Source organism: Panthera leo, chromosome D3, assembly GCF_018350215.1.
Source record: "Panthera leo isolate Ple1 chromosome D3, P.leo_Ple1_pat1.1, whole genome shotgun sequence".
Lineage (NCBI taxonomy): Eukaryota > Metazoa > Chordata > Mammalia > Carnivora > Felidae > Panthera > Panthera leo.
The window spans coordinates 56,542,729-56,560,419 of NC_056690.1; the positions used below are offsets into that span (position 1 = coordinate 56,542,729).

The 17,691-nt window shown below is 41.2% G+C and overlaps 1 protein-coding gene across 5 annotated transcripts in view; it reads left to right on the forward strand.

Annotated features, from left to right (window-relative positions):
* Positions 1 to 17,691, forward strand: part of MAPRE2 (microtubule associated protein RP/EB family member 2) — a 158,467-nt gene that overhangs the window by 77,026 nt on the left and 63,750 nt on the right. For all 5 annotated transcript variants that reach the window (XM_042909477.1, XM_042909474.1, XM_042909476.1 and 2 more), the window contains one exon: positions 13,874 to 14,001. In XM_042909477.1, the coding sequence (XP_042765411.1) occupies positions 13,881 to 14,001 (121 nt within the window). In that variant the 5' untranslated portion in view covers positions 13,874 to 13,880. The remainder of the gene's footprint in view (positions 1 to 13,873; positions 14,002 to 17,691) is intronic.

The following is a 17,691-nucleotide window of genomic DNA, read 5'->3' on the forward strand; positions in this document are numbered from 1 at the left end:
CTACCAAGAGCACACAGTAGCTAGGAATCTGGAAGGGGGGAGATGGACAATACCAAAGAAAACAATTTACCTAACACACAACTTTGCCTAGTGTTGGCATATCCATCATATGCTCTTTGGTATATCTTATGCACCTAATTGTATGCATGATGGATTAATGACTGAGCATGATCGTCCTCCATGGTGGGTGCTTCACCCATGCCCTAAAGGGTTGGCCTGGGGTTATGCTGGGGGGAGTGGTAGGGGCACTTGGGACCTGACTGGCAATGACTTGGATCATGGGAGAGAGCTAAGGTCAGGGTGAGAGGGAACAGGGCCAAGTAGGGCTGGGAAAATAAACAGAAGGCATATGGTCAAGAACGAGTGGATGGACTGGGAGCCAAGTTGGGGGCGGGGGTAAGGGGGAGCACTGAGCAAAAGTTGGTGCCCTGAGGAAACCAGCCAAGCGCTGTGGCATGGGAATGAGCTCTGGGTCATTGAAATTATTTTCAGAGCATGGACCAAGCCACCCACTGTTTGAAACAGATGGACATTTAGGCAAATAGAATCAGCTATAATCAGCTGCACTTCTGACCATAAGAAGAAATGTATGCCTGGTGTGTGTGTGTGTGTGTGTGTGTGTGTGTGTGTGTGTGTGTGTGTGTAAGGCCGTGGCCTTTTACTCTTTTGTTACATGCAGCTGAGTTTCATATCGGTGAACATCACACATGCCACCAAGAACTGTTTTAGAATTCAAAAATTTCTTCATTCTTGGGATAAAAGCCAAGTTTCCGAGTCATTTCAAGGCTATAACTATTGACTCATTAATTCCAAGTTTAAAAACATCAAAACATATATATGCTGTTTTGAAAGTCGTATTTATTTGTTTTGTCTACTTAGAATATTGTGGGCACTCAGGCTAAGTCAGGCACCTACTGAATAGTATCTAATGGGGTTCAGGCAGGTAATGACATGGCTGTCACAATGGAGGTGGATTTTCAAGGCTAGTTGTAGAAACTCCTTTCACAGGTGATTGGAGAAATCTTTTAATCATTCTATTTTTAAATTTTTTTTAATGTTTATTTCAACAGAGAGATCGTGAGCGGGGGAGAGGGGCAGAGAGAGAAGGAGACCCAGAATCCAAAGCAGGCTCCAGGCTCCAAGCTGTCAACACAGAGCCCGACACAGGGCTCAAACTCATGAACCCATGAGATCATGACCTACGCCGAAGTCAGACCCTTAACCAGCTGAGCCACCCAAGTGCCCCTTAATCATTCTATTTTTTAAAAAAAGGTACTTGGGGGACACCTGGGTGGCTAAGTCAGTTAAGTGTCTGACTCCTGATTTTGGCTCAGGTCATGATCCCAGGGTCGTAGGATTGAGCCCTGCATCAGCCTTTGCGCTGGGTGTGGAGCCTGCTTAAGATATTCATTCTCTCTTGGGGCACCTGGGTGGCTCTGTTGGTTAAGCGTAGACTTCGGCTCAGGTCATGATCTCGTGGTCCGTGAGTTCAAGCGCCACATCAGGCTCTGTGCTGACAGCTCAGAGCCTGGAGCCTGCTTCAGATTCTGTGTCTCCCTCTCTCTGCCCTTGCCTTGCTCACACTCTGTCTCTCTCTCAAAAATAAATAAATGTTAAAAAAAATATATAGTCATTCCCTCTCCCTCCCCCTCCCCCTCCCCCTCCCCCTCCGCACTCATACACATGCCCTGGAGCATTCTCTCTCTCAGAAAAAAATTGTACTTGGGATACATGGTGGTGATACGGCAAGAGCAAATTGAATCTGTTTTTAAAAGTAACAGTTAATTGTAAAAGATAGGAGCATCATGAAAGAAAAGAGTATTTTCTGTTCATATTTACTGAGAGGTGGCAGTTATTAGCTAGAGTTAAGACTTCAGAGTGTCAGACTAAGTGAAACTTTGTGCACACATTAGAAGCATTATTATTGAGTGATGACTGATACCGAAGAACACATTAATAATTGCGGGGGGCTGCCTAGAAAAGCCTGGAATAACAAGCAGGCAACTCCGGCCTCTGATAAAACTCATGTTTGCTCCAAGCAGCTTAATAGTAAAGTTTTCCTTTCGTTGGTTTTCTTCACCGGCTCTACGTGGTGAATAGCCTAATCTTGAGAAAATACATCGCAGTATCCGTTTTAACAGAATATGTGTGTTTTATCATTGTGGCCATGTCCTGGTGTTTCTGTCGTCCTTGTCTGGGGTCAGTACTGCGCTCAGCTCTGCTTCTCAGGCTGGTGGAGCTCTCCAGGGAGGGTCCGTGCCTGGAGGAGTTAGTCTTGTGTTGTGTGTCTAATCCCATAACAGTCACAGAGCCCCGTAAAAATAAAACAGATGCACATCTGCCCACAGCGGCTTAAGTGTGTTATTATTACCTGAAGACAATAAATGACCTCTTAAATTCTCATCCCAGCCCTACAATTCATGCATCCGTCAGTTACTCCACAAGTTAAATGGAAGCTCTAATACCCAATTTTAAATGAAACTCAATATGGTTTCTCTGATGTCTCTCCAGGGAGATTTCATCTTGTCAAGGTTTGTCTTTCAGAGATACCCTCTTTGACTCTAGCTTCACCAGGTCCTGATCTCCCTCCTCATACAAATAGTGTGTCCCTGCCCCCACATTTCAGGTCACAAGTAAAGAGAAAGTGATGAATTGAGAATTATCTGGAGATAGTCTTTCCTTGGTGGAATGTTTAAATCCTACTCCTCATGGTATTGAATCTAGAGAATGAATTATGCACAGCTGAAAAGCAGGGAAGTTTCTGGTTCAGGGGACACATTTACACGTCACTCCCTGCTGATGCCCAGTTCATTATGAGTGACAGCCACGGGAGATTTCACATCCGCCTTTTGTTAGAGAGGGAGCCAGGAAGGAGGCACTCAGGCAGAATCGTGTCGTGTTGATACAAGGCTTTTCAAATGAAAACTCCCTGATTTAAGTGTCTGCTGTGGAACTGAATCTCTTTTTCCCCTCAGATTGAGTTGATAACACAGATTCTAATGCAGAAGTGGTCTTGGAAGAAAACTTGGGGTTTCTTCCTTGGGCTTCATGTTTTCAAAATATTTATAGGTTATTTTAGAATGATGCCACTTGTAAGAGAAGGAAATAGAGCCAACGATTGGCTAAATCTCTTTGTAAACGTTTATGGTATTTGTGAATCCTTTGAAGTATTTGCAAAATGGCCATTTCTGTTAAAAGGACACAAAATTACTTCTGAATCAAAAGCTATGTTTGCAAGTGTGTTTGAAGTTACATACCCCCACCCCCACCCTTTCTTTACCTGGTAGTAGGAACAGGCCAACCTTGACAAACCTTAAAAACTGAAGGCAGAGTAGACCCACCCATCATGTGAGACAAGAACTAAAAGTGAGGCCTTGACCTGGACCACGTGTAAGTCCAATGGTTGGTAAACAAAAGGTGTTCTTATGGCTCCCTGGTGCTTCTTCCACCTTGGCACGTATGGAGACATGGTACAAACGACTTCTGAGACACTTTGAAATGAACATTAATACCTGGTCAGCGGGACATGGCTTCCTGTGAAGCAGTGAAATCTTTAAATGTCATTGAGGAAACCACTTGGGTTATGGATTATTATAAGGGCTTCAGGAATCCTTATGTGCTCAAACTAAAGTAAGTTTCTCAGGTGAAAGAAAAACCCCCATTATTCTTTGTATCTCTTTCCCAGGCTGCTCTTTGTTTTCATTTATGTGAAACCGGGTGAAGGGTGCACTGCATGTGTTTAGCCTAGACTGGTAGAGGTATATTCTCCCAGTGATGGGGGAGCGTGTTGCAAATAGAAGATTGTTATGAGAGAGAAGACAGACGGTCACCAATATGGGTATAGCTGTCAGATGTCAGTATAAAATGTGTGAATGGAATGTATTGGCATAGAGTGGGTTGAATTTTCAGAACCTTTTATATCGCATGTGAAGTTTCCAGTTGCATTCAGACTCCTGTAGGCAGTGGCATGAAGAAGGTAACTTATGTCAGGAAGGTGCTTTAATGGTTCTGCTTCAGAATGGGTTTGGGTTCAATCTAAGCCAAATGGAGCCTCCTTACCAGAGCAGCAGACTACAGTAGTCAACCACTTAGAGAGGGCTGTTCTTCTGCAGATGGTCGTGTCTAAACTTGGGAAGCCTGGCAGACTCAGACGTTAGTTGTAGGGGGAAGAAATCAAAATCAAAATAAGTTCCACATGCTTCCTTTCCAAAATTAATTTCTCAGACTCCTCTCCTTATAGCCGCACACCCAAAACAGGACCAGAGCCAGGATCCTGGGACACCTGGCTTATCCTGAGCCTTGCCCAAAGAAACACTATTTCCTTCAAAAGGGAGTGATCGGTCCATGTGTGAAGGGAGGAAATGAGGAAACTCGCTGCCTCCCACCCCCACCCCCCACGTATGGCTGTGATTTATTTGTAAGGGTTAGGTTGGGGCCCAGAGAGAAAATGAATTATGGAAGAAATAATTTCACTTAAGGGCCACACATGATGCTAGAGGACATCTTCTGTATTTGTCAAAATTTAGAGAGACGCTCCTCTGCAATAATTCACAAACCTTGCCAAATTTATTCTTGGACAACAAAATTGTAGGATATTTTGTAATGGGTTTAAGGGCCCATAACTGGTAAGGTGATAAAATTCATGCTTTGATTTCCATGGTGTGGGGCTTGCCAAGTCTTTATCCAGGCTTTGCTCAGTAGGCGAACTCAAGTCTGTCCCATAAAATTCCTTTTGTTTCAGTAAGCAGAAATGCACTTTCTAATTTATATGGCTGAATAACGGCTGCAAAGCATAGACTGGCTGTACTTCTTTGTGTCCTGCCCACCACCACGTGTTGAATACAGAGACAAAATCAACACATTGGCCCCGGCCTGAGGCTGTCCTTTTTCTGAAGGCACTCTCCATGGGCAAGTCAGAACTGTGACTTTGTGTGCTGGAGGTACACAGGGATTTCTGTTTTTCTGTGTTTTTCTTTCTCCTGATTGCAAAATAGATTTATAGCCAGCTTTGCAGAAAGACCCTCCAAATATCATGAAAACCGTGTATTAATATATTGTGGTTATTGGTTTATTTTTAAGTAGGAACAGTGAATGCGAGTTCATTTTAAAATTTAAATGCCAGTCAAAATATGGTGTCCCAAAGACCATCGTGCTTCAGAATTGTCTTCTGTCTACTTTCAGTGGTGCTGTACTTACTAGGTTTTAAACACACAGTGATCTGGTTAAAAATCTGACTGAAAGCCACAAAGTAGAGGGCTTCCTTTTCTGCACGGATGGCACAAAGAGAAGTGTTTCTGGCCCGGAGGCCAGATTGCAGGTTATGGAAGAATAAACTGTTGTTTCTGTGTAGAAGACATGCTGACGATCCAAACAGAATAAACCTTGCACAGTGTATTCTCTTTATTTTGTAGAATTTGGTATTACTTACCTTTCTTAGCCATTTATATTTCTTGACTGAGTCTTTGGAAATTAGTAAACTTTAAAATTAGTATTTTGAGGGGTGCCTGGCTGGGTCAGTTGGAAGTCTAGGTATTATCTGTCACTGTGCAGAATTAGTACAGTATTATTAACTGTATTCCCCATGCCATATATTACATCCCCAGGACTTATAACTGGAAATTTGTACCTCCTGACCCCCTTGACCCATTTCACAGGCACCCCCTCTTTCCCATGTAGCAGTTATCACTGTGTTCACTCTATGAGTCTGGGTTTTGTTTTCTTAGAAGTGAAATCATTTGTCAATCATTCTTATAAGTGAAATTGTTTGTCTTTTCTGTCTGACTTAGTGTGAAACTCTCATAGTCCATCCATGTTGTCACAAACGACAAGATTTCCTTTTTTGTGGCTGAGTAGCTCTGGTGTGTGCGTGTATGTGTGTATCATCACATCGTTAAGATTCATGGACACTTAGATTGTTCCATGTCTGGGCTATTATAAGTAATGTTGCAGTGAACATAGGGGTGCATGTGTCTTTTCAAATTAGTGTTTTTGTATTCTTTGGCTAACCACCCAGAAGTGGAATTGCTGGATCATATGATAGTTCTATTTTTAATTTTTTGAGGAACTCCATACTATTTTCCATGGTGGCTGCGCCAGTTGATGCCCACCAACACTGTGTGTGGATCCCTTTTCTCCACGTCTTCATCAACACTTGTTATTTCTTGTCTTTATGACGCTGGCCATTCTAACAGGTGTGCAGTGATACCTTTTTAAAAAATGTTTTTAATGTTTTTGTTTATTTTTGAGAGAGGGAGAGAGACAGAGCACGAATGGGGGAGGGCAGAGAGAGGGAGACATAGAATCCAAAGCAGGCTCCGGGCTCTGAGCTGTTGGCACAGAGCCCGACATGGGGCCGAAACTCACAAATTGCGAGATCGTGACCTGAGCTGAAGTCCGACGCTAAACCGACTGAGCCACCCAGGTGCCCCGGCGTGCAGTGATATCTTATTGTGGTTTTGATTTTCATTTCCCTGACGATTTATGGTGGGCATCATCAAAAAGGTGGAGTACCTTTTCGTGTGCCTGTTGGTCATCTGTATGCCTTGGAGAAGGAATGTCTATTCAGTTCCTCTGCCCATTTTTTAATTGGATTAGTTTGTTGTTACTTAGTTGTAGAAGTTCTTGATATATTTTGGATATCAACCCCTTATTGCTTAATTCATTTACAAATGTCTTCTCCCATTCAGTAGATTGCCTTCTCATTTTGTTGATGGTTTGCTTTGTTGTGCAGAAGCTTTTTAGTTTTATGTAGTTACACTCAGCTATCATTGCTTTTGTGGTCCTTGTCTTTGGAGTCAGATCTGAAAAAAAACATTAAGACCAACAAGCTTACCACCTGTTTTCTTCTAGGAGCTTTATGGTTTCACATCCCATATTCAACTCTGTAATCCATTGTAAGTTAATTTTTGTATATGGGTAAGGTAGTGGTCCAGTTTCATTTGCAAGTAGCTGTCCAGTTTTCCCATCACCATTCATAGAAGAGATGGTCTTTCCCTGTTGTGTAGTCTTACCTCTTTTGTCTTAAATTAATTGATCATACATATATGTGTAGGTTTATTTCTGGGCTCCCTATTCTGTTCCATTGCTTTATGTGTCTTTTTTTAAAAAATTAAAAAAAATTTTTTTTTTACACTTTATTTATTTTTGATAGAGACACAGCACAAGTGGGGCAGGGGCAGAGAGTTGGAGACACAGAATCCAAAGCAGGCTCCAGGCTCCGAGCTCTCAGCATGGAGCCCGAGGTGGGGCTCAAACTCACAAACCACGAGATCATGACCTGGGCCAAAGTCGGACACTTAACCAACTGAATCACCCAGACCCCTAAAAAATTTTGTTTAATGTTTATTTTTGAGAGAGCATGAGCAGAGGATCGATCCTAAGTGGGCTCTGTGCTGATAGCAGCGAGCCCACTGTGGGGCTCAAACTCACAACCTGTGAGATCAGGACCTGAGCCAAAGTCGAACGCCCAACCAACTGAGCCACACAGGGGCCCGTATGTGTCTGTTTTTATACCATTACTATTCTGTTTGGATTAATACAGCTTTGCGATATAGTTTGAAACCAGGGGGCATGAGACCTCGGGCTTTATTCCTCTTTCTCAAGATTGCTTTGGCTATTTGGGGTCTTGTGTGCATCCATACAATTTTTTATGTTCTAGTTCTGTAAAAAATGCCATTGGAATTGCATTGAACCTGTAGATTGCTTTGGGTAGTATGGGCATCTTAACAATATTCTTCCAGTCCAAGAATATCTCTCCATTTGTCGGGATCTTTTTCAATTTCATTCATCAGTGTTTTGTATGAATTATTTTAACTCCTACCTTCAGAAAGACTGGGTATCCACATTTGTCAGGGAAGACTATAATTCCTGCCCTGCTTTCCTCATAGGATTCTTTCAAGGATCAAAATGGGAGCATAAAATCATTTAAAAATAATAGAAAAATTCCTCGTGTTATCCAAACATTTCTGAATAATCAGGAGCTGGTACTTGTGTATTGTAATCTAGATTGACAGTGAAAAAATTATAATGAAATCTTAGGATTTTAGAATGTGTCCACAGAAAAGCTAAGACCAGTAAATACACTCTCACCAGCCCTGAGTTTAATACTTGGAAGATCAGTTTCCTTCCGTGAACTGTGTGGTCATCTGAATAAATTAGGCTTGAATATGTTGAAGTTGCGCCTATAGGAAAAGTGGGAGCTGAAGGAATTGGGAAGAGCAAAGCATGGATGGCAAAGCAGGAATGGAATTCTTTTTGCATTTTGGAGCCACCTCACTTCCTAGGGTTTAGGAAGAGCACCAGCCCTTCTGCGGAGAGGGGGCCTGGACCCAGCACTCTGCCTCAAAAATCAGAAGGCTTTGCACCTTGAGATGAGAACTAATAAAGGGAGCAAAAGACAACCACAAAGTGAAATGAATTGTGAGTATCTTGGTGACATTTGGAGGAAGGTAGATAAAAATATTCTACTCAGCATGGATTGTAAATAGAAATTATCTGTATGGTTCCATGGCTATTAGTTTGAAGTAGGTATGGAAATCTATTTATTTGATGCATTGTCGTTGTTTTATTTTAGAAAACCTAATAGAAGCTTCTGGCTTTCTGAGTCGGTAGAGCATGTGACAGTTGATCTTGGGATCATGAGTTCAAGCCCCACACTGGGTGTAGAGCTTACTTTAAAAAAAAAAAAAAAAAAGGAAGGAAGGAAAGAAGGGAAACTTAACCTTCCTTCCCTCACCCTCACTCTTGGTCTGCCCTCCATTCTGCTTTTCCCACAGGTCCCCTAGTGCCGGTTGCTCTTACTGTCACTGTTCGGGGTGGGGTGAGTTGATTCTGGGGACTGCAGCTGTGTTGGTTAGAGAGGGGATGTGGCAGAGGCTAGAGTGGTGAGTCTAGTAACTGATTAACAGTTTTTCTGAAGCAAAAATCAGGTGCTATTTCATTGTTTGTCTGGTCTTCCCAATTTTACTTGCTTTTATAGATATGAAAGATTGTTTATTTAGATATGAAAGATTGTTCCCCTTAGGTGAATGTTATCAAGAAACACCCAGAGGAGATGTGATTCATTGACAGCACTTGTAGCAAATGAATGACCTGCTTCCCTCTTCTCATGGCTACCTGTTCCTTTGTTGCACATTTCTGTTAGGAAACCACAGAACATCTCTACTCACTTGTATATAGATTATCTGTCTAAAACACAGACCTGACAGTATTGCTCCTGCTTTGTGGTTGGTTGTTTTTAAATCATCTGGACCAAAAATATTGTCCCAATTTGGCTAGATGTCACCTAGCACAATTCTGGACCCCGATGCCTCATCCTGCAACAATACATTGCATGGTAAAGCAAAAGCTTTGCAGTACTGCCTAAAGAAGAAGCCATCAGAAACATACATCAACTGCCAAAAGTTATACCTGTAAAAGAAAATTAAGCAGTTCAAAATGTTCTAAATTTTGAATTATCTCTACTGAGATTTTACATAATTTACATAGTCATACAAAGTTGACTAGGTATTAAAAGCAAATGGTTTTGTGTAATAAATGATAGACTAAAACAACACACGTTATTAACCAGAAACTCAAAAACCTTTCATATGTTGTATAAAAGTAGTAACAATGGTCACATTATCTGAAATGCCAGTATCGTGAGGTTTTGTTTTTTGTTTTAGGTCTTCAGGGGAAGAGAATTTTAGAGATAAGAGTGCTTCTGGGGATGGATGAATATTTTTATTTAAAAATAAAATCTTTCGCACTGCAAGTAGAAAGCAGATCTTTATTGCTGTAGGCTTAATAAGCACTCCAAATAGAAGCCTTTTATAAATTCAAAAATTTTTGTGTAAAACGAGATTTTTCTGTCATATATCGCCGTGCTTAAAAATATTTATCTCTACCTTTTGTGACTAAAGAAAGAAGGAACGCTTGGAGAAATTCCTGGTTTTAGGCCTAAGGTGAGAAATGTCCAAGTTGGGCCTGGAACATTTTGCCATCCCAGAAAGCAAAGAAGTTATCAGAGACTCCCAGGACTTTGTCAGCAGAACTCAGAAACCAGCTTGAATAAGTTCTTACAAGCTTACACATCAGTAAAGACATAGACTGTGGTGGGTTGAAACGTGGATTGAAACCTACTTGCTAGGAGTTCCTAATTATACTTCAGAATTAAAAACCTCATTAGTCATGTTGGGAGACTATTAGAGAACTACCTCGTTGTTTTGAAAAAAATGGTCAATAAAGCGAATCATTTGTTAATATGACCAGTACCTCAGAGGGGAAATTTCTCTTTGTAGAATTATGCTAGGTAGTAAATCAAAAATGAGTGACAGAATATCACTTTGAAGTCTCTAAACAAATGTCATTAATGGTTAACAATATCCCAAAAGGAGTCAGACATTATGTGCCTCCTGATGGAAGTTCAAACACTGCAAGTAAGTAGTCCTGCCTCCAAACCCCCAATTAGAACTTGAATCATATCTGGCCTCTAGATCAAATGACCCATTTATAGAATGGCATGCAGTGAGCAAAATCCAGATTGTGGAAACTGTACAAGACAACCCACTTCCTTCAACTATGTATATATGTATATTTTTTTAATTTATATGTATATGTTTATATGTATATATGTTTATATTTACATATATGTTTACATGTATATGTTAGAAATGGAGAAGAAATTATAAGATGATGCGTATTTGATATTAAGAAATTATTTTTACTTTTAGATGTGATAATGCTATTTGAAGTTTTTTCAGATGTCCTTATCTTTTAGAGACACATACTGAAATACTTGTACACAAAATGATAAGCTTGGTATTTACTTCAAAATAGACTGGCTTGGGGAATGGAGGGTAGGCTTTGGGATGGAGAGTATTGACTGTAGCTTAAATGGAGTAGGATTGGCCAATATTAGTAATTGTTGAAGCCAAGAAGTGAAGACAACTGGTTTGTTACTCTGTTCTGTCTACTTTCATATGTTCAAAAACTTTCAAAATAGGATTTATATATATATAATTTTTCAAAATGAAAGTTTATGCACACATTTTGCATAAAATTATGTCAAGTGTTAATATGTTGCACAGAACTAGTAAAATCACAAGGTTTCAACCAGGTTTAAACATTAAAATTCTTTTACTAGAGTACAGCTGTTAGAATGCCGAAATCTAAAACACTGACAGGGGCGCCTGGGTGGCTCAGTTGGTTAGGCGACCCACTTGGTGTCAGGTCATGATCTCACGGTTCATGGGTTCGAGCCCCACATCGTGCTGACAGCACAGAGCCTGGAGCCTGCTTCAGATTCTGTGTCTCCCCCCATCTCTACCCCTCCCCTGCTCACGCTCTATGTCTCTGTCTCAATAATAACTAAACGTTAAAAAAAAAAAAAATTTTAAACACTGACAGCACCAAATGCTGGTGGGAATGTGGATCAACAGGAACTCTCATTGATGGCTGGTGGGAATGCAAAATGGGCACAGCCACTTTGGAAGACATTTTAGCAATTTCTTATCAAAGTAAACATTCTTATCATATATTCCATCAGTAGGGCTTTTTGGTATTTATCCAAATGAATTGAAAACTTATTTCCAAACAAAAGCCTGCACATGGATGTCTGTAGCAGCTTTATTCATAATTGCCAAAATTTGAAAGCAACCAAGATGACCTTCAGTGAGTGAGTGGTGCCTTCACACAGTGTAACAGAGCTCAAAAGAGATGAGCTGTCAGGCCATGAAAAGACGTGAAGGAGCCTTAAACGCACATCACTAAGTGAAAGAAGCCAATCTGAAAAGGCTACATGCTGTATGATTCCAACTGTATGATATTCTGGGAAAGGGAAAACCATGGAAACAGTAAAAAGATCAGTGACTGTCAGGGATTGGTGGGAGGAAGTTATGAATCAGCGGAGCAGAGGATTTTTAGATGGGTGTTGTGTTTCCTTAAACTACTCCGTGCAACACTACAATAGTGGTTACACGTCATATATGTGTGAAAACCCATAAAATATAGGACACCAAGAGTGAACCCTAATGTAAACTATGGACTTTAGGTGATAATGATGTATCAGTGTAGGTTCGTTGATTGTAATAAATGTACCAGCTGGTGTGGGATGTTGATAGTAGGGGAGGCTGTGTGTGTGGGGGGACAGAGGGTGGGTATATGGGAAAAGTCTCTACTTCAATTGAATTTTGTTGTGAACAGCTGTAAAAACCAATGACACAAAACTATAGATAACAAAATATTTTGAACAAAACCTTTTCTGTATATGCCACTCTGATGAAAAGTTGGGGAAATCGGTATCATGAAATGGTCAGAGAAATATATTAACATTAGTCTTCTTTCCCAGTTTCATAAAGGGGAGATCTATGCAGTTAGGCAGTACATGTCTTTCAAATTATTCAAATGTTTTTATACTTTTTGTAAAGGCTTTGTCCAAAGCTTTGAGAGAGAGAGAATGCTAGGTGAGAATTTTTTTCTAATGAAACCTATATGAAGCCTGTTTCTGAAGTCGGTTTTCTCTAAAGCTGATTTAAAAAAGTAAGTTTGTAGCTAACCTACTGCCCTGCTTATCTTACATGGGATGGGGGGAGTCGGGGAGCACATGCCTGCATTCAGCAATTTTATCGAAAGCCTACTCTGTCTGAACTGGACTAGGCACCAGGGGTATACAAAGAATAAAATGGACAAAATCCCTGTCCCCATGGAGCTTCTGTCCTGTGTCTGCGAATAGAGAAAAAGAATAGGAGATAATGATGACGCCCCTTAATGAAGTGGCATTGAGGGGAGCTTCAAAGAAATGAGGGAGAGTGCACCTCAAAACTGGGGAATGGTCCTGGCTGCAGCCACAGCAAATGCAAAAGCCTTGAGGAGGAAGTGAGGAGAGTCCAAGCCAGAGAGTCACAAGGCTGGCCTGGATGGAGTGGAGTGAGGGACAGTGACTGGGAGCAGAATGTAGAAAGCCTTGTAAAGCTTGGTAAGAACTTCAGATTGTGCTCTGAGATGAGCAACCAGTGGAGGATTTTTTATTTATTTATTTTTTTGAGAGAGGACAGAGAGAGGGAGAGAGAAAATCTTTAGCAGGCTCCACGCTCAGCAAGGAGCCTGATGCAGGACTCAGTCCCATGACCCTGGGATCGTGACCTGGGCCAAAAATCAAGTGTTGGACGCTCAATTGACTGAGCCACCCAGGAGCGCCTGGAAGGTTTTAAATTAAGAGAAAGCATCTGATTTTTGCCAGTAGGATAGCTCTGGCTGCTGTGTTGAGAACACGTGGTGAGGGGGCAAGGGTGCAAGTTGGGAGGCCAGTGAAAAGACTATTGCCAAACATCAGGTGAGCATTGACCGAAGTTTGAAAATACTTGGAAGGTAGAGCCAGTAGAATTTGCTGGTGGATTGGATGTGGTGGTGAGGGAGACGGAGGAGGCAAGAATGGGTGTTGTGTTTTTAGCCTGACCAACTGGATACAGTGGAGCTCCCATTTACATCGCCAAAGAGGAGTGCAGGAGGAGGCACTGTTTGCAGGTGCTTGTAATGAAAGTACAGTGAAGTTGTGTACAAGGTAAAGGGGACTGTAGTGCACACGGTTAGGGACCTTTTTAATACCACACATAGACTTAAGGATGAAAATGAGACTTTAAATTACATCAGAAAAATCGGTATCTCAGAACCTAAAAAACATGGGAGTCCCGGGGGCGGGGGGGGGAGGTGTGGGATAATACTGCGTGGACAACACATGAAATTTAATGGTATCATAACAAATATGTAGAAGAGAGAGAAAGAAGAGAAAAGACTCAGCCAAAACAGACATTTTAGAGTCTGGACCAGGGTTCCTGACCTTGAAATGGGTATCTTTTATGTTCCGGAGTTAATTTTTTCCTTGTTTGTCTTTTTCTAGTTGGGGAATGGCGGTCAATGTGTATTCTACCTCGATAACCCAAGAGACTATGAGCAGACATGACATCATCGCATGGGTTAATGACATAGTATCTTTAAACTACACAAAAGTGGAACAGCTTTGTTCAGGTAAGAGATTATTTTATTAAGCCTGTATTTACCTAAATGTTTACTGCTATCATCTGGAATATTAGTGTATGAACCACAGATGATACATCTTGGGTGGGGAAAAAAGAATTATCAGTATTGATACATAATTAAAGGGACAAAACTCAGATACAACTAAAAAATGTGTGTCTGTCGGAAGGGGGAATGATAACGGGCATCTAAGAGCATAGAGGCGTCCCAATACATATTATGAACGGTTTCTGTAATGCCTTGTAATTGGATTTATAGGCTCTTATCTCTCATCCCATCAGCCACCACTCTTGCGTTCCTAAAACACAAGTTGGGTCTTCTAACCCCTTCTTTAAAAACCTTCTGGACACCATGTTGTCCTTCCTATAGGATAAAATTCATTCTTTTGCATGGCTGATAAAGTCCTTTCTGTTCTTGCTGCATCCTGTCTCCTCAGTTTCTACATCTACGTGCCCCCCATCCTGCCTGCTCCCCCTCCCCCAGTGCCTCAGTCCCACAAAATACTCTTTGTTCCCTACAGATGGCCTTTTGCATCCCATAACTTGTTTTCATGCTTCTTTTGCTGAGAAAGTCTTTCTTCTTCTTTTCATTCATGTTAAAATCTCATTGACACTTTAAAATCCAACTCAGTTGTTGTCCCTCGGAAGGGTTTCCCAGATTGCCCCAAAACACGGTGCCCACTCTTCCAGAGTAACACTTGACCACACTGTGCCAGAAGGTCCAGCTCCCACTCCTCTGAAGGAACCAGGAGTCCTTGAGGACAGGACTGTGTTTTATTCTTTGTCAGATGCCTAAGGTGGCACCATGCTTGGTATAAAGTAGGTCTGTGGGGAGTACATGTTGAGTTTAAGAAAAAAGTAATTAAGATTTAACATCGATGATAAAGCAGGAGCATGTTACAAAAACGTGCCACTGATAAAGTAATTCATTCTTGGAATGTTTATCAAAGAAATAGTCTTCCTTTGGAAATAGGAAGTGTATTCTACTTGTGAACTTACGGGTAAGAGATTTCCTCCCTGGCTCTGACATAAAAATGGTGTTAGAAAATATTCCTGAACTGTGTTCATGTGAAATTCCACAAGGCATAACAGATAGAAGGGAGTTAGCAGGTTTAGCTGCCGTAGTGCTGTCTGTGCAACAGAAAGACCTTCTCCTGTCTTTCCTAGGGGGTCATGTGTAAAAGGATTTCATGAAGTGTAGCCAGAATTTGGAAAGCCCCCAGTGGTCACCCTCAGATAAGCCTGAGTCCAACGCCTCCCAGGGAATATATTCTCCTTTCTCCAGGTCAAGATTTGAGAACAGACCAGAGGACAGTCTTTCACTACTATTGACACCTCTTCTCCCGTGATCATTTGTCCCCCGAGGAGGACAGTGAGGTTGGCTGGAACCTACGCATTACCTCACTCCCCCTCTCTGTGCCCAGGCCTCAAACAAGTCCTATGATTTGTGAGGTCGATAATGGATGCTCACCAGCCAGTTCTTTGCCCTTGAGCACAAGCTAAGAAAAGCTGGCTTGGACTGTGAGAACGTGCGAGGTATATATTGTTGGCCTGTTGAAATGACTCCCACAGCCACAGTCAGAAACAACCCCTGTTGCATCTAACTCAGCTGCAGATCTCCACTCAGATTTGATGGCACTCTTCTTGCTGTGCATTCTGGAGCACTCCGGTGTTTTAGTTTTGACTTGCTGGGGAAAAACTGTCGTTAGCGGTTCGTTCCCTTGTTACTAACCCAGATCCCTTCAGCCTCGTAATTGCTTGGAGTTCGTTTCTCCACAGCACCTGGCACATAACTGTTGCCTCAGAAATGCTCCTTTTAGGGGGAATGAAAATCAGTTTGCAACTGCTAGGGGCAAAGACAGGAATGTGTCTTACTCTCAAAGTGGGTGTATGCACATGTGGATAAGGGGAACGGGGTTGGTTATATAGAAAAGAGGCCAGAAGGAAGGAGTTAGGTAGTAAAGGAGCCCCCTAACAGCTTTCTCTCTGATGACCACGAAGAGGTTTTGCTAGCAAATGCAATGAGGGGCCATTTAGGATTATTAGATAGAGTCGTAATAGATGCAATAGATGTTTGAGTAATATATGTAGTTTCTCTGCAGATCTTTCAGATTTGTAGTAAGGCGAATTCAACAAAATTTTAAGCAGACTTTTGGAAAGATTCTTCTACAGTTATCTTCAAGCACTGGTATGCATTTTGCAACCATTTGTAGCTACATTGCTATCAAGCGTGGGTTGATGGCACACCTGTGGAAACCATTTGGCTCCCTACCGAACAGATAATTGTCATTAAGAGGACTCCCTGGCTACCTAAGGTTACAAGGCTGATGATTTGTTCAGAAGAATAAAGTAGATTTAAAGGTTCCTTTCTGCTCTGAAACAGGTTTTACTATGATCTCTGTACTACAGAGGGTCACGTGTGTGTTTGTTTGTTTGTTTTGTTGTGTTTGCTTAAATCATGTTAATCCGTAGGGTACAGAAGAGGTCTCTTATTTTAGGCAGTAGTTGCCTCAAACTGTGGACCATACGCATGTATCTCCTGTGGGGCTGCTTAAAAATGCAGATTCTTAGGACCCTTGACCTGGCAAACCAGGATCTCCAGATGTGAAGCCTAAAATCTGCATTTTAACAAGCACCCCAAGTACTTCTGTGCTGTAGCCAAGGGCTTGCAGTGCATTTTAGAGAAACCCCAAACCACTAAAAATGAAGTTAAAATATCCAAAATCTATCAGGCACGGTTTCCTCATTCATAATTTAGTCTCTGATTCTTCAGCAGTGGCATCTAGCAGGAAGATGCTGTCTTTCTATTTATTTATTTATACCCTTCATTGTTCTAGAAGACATTGAAGACAGCTAGGACAGTGCTATTAGGACAAGAACAAACAAATACTGGTGATCTAAGTGATTTCTCCTCATCATAATTAAAAGTAATCAAATTCTTGGATGGTATTTTTCTCTTCAACTTTTATTTTGATTACTTCAGTTGTCTATGTGTGATTGTATTTTAGTATGCTGTGGTAAAATATAAATTAAGTTCACGTATTTATGGGGCGCCTGGGTGGCTCACTTAAGCGCCCACTTAAGCGCCCACTTCGGCTCAGGTCATGATCTCGCTATTTGTGGGTTTGAGCCCCACGTCAGGCTCTGTGCTGACAGCTCAGAACCTGGAGCCTGCTTCAGATTCTGTGTCTCCCTCTCTCTCTCTCTGCCCCTCCCCTGCTTGAGTTCTGTCTCTCTCTATCTCTCTCTCTCAAAAATAAACATTAAAAAAAAATAATTTCATGTATTTAAACTGATTTTTTTTTTCTTATTCAATAAAATTATTTCATTTTACCAAAGACTTATGCTCTAATTCTGGCAGTCCTCCTTTGGCATTTTTTTCCCCATTTGCATTGTTTTCTATTTCTTTTTTTATTTCCAGCTAAAAGATATCCATCCAGCTAATATTAAAACAAATGACAGCTTTTTTTTAGCTCATAGAAAAGTAACATACGGCTTCTTCATGTTTGTGTTCCTTTTTCTTCAGAATTTTCTGCCTTCATATAGCTTTTGTTTCTTATATAAGCATTTTAAAAGTTCTTTAAAGGAGAGGTGTTGTGAGAAGGTCTAATACTTGGAAATAGATTGTGGTAAGTTGCAAAACAATGGAAGTGACTCACTCTTATCTCCTGTTATTTTATCC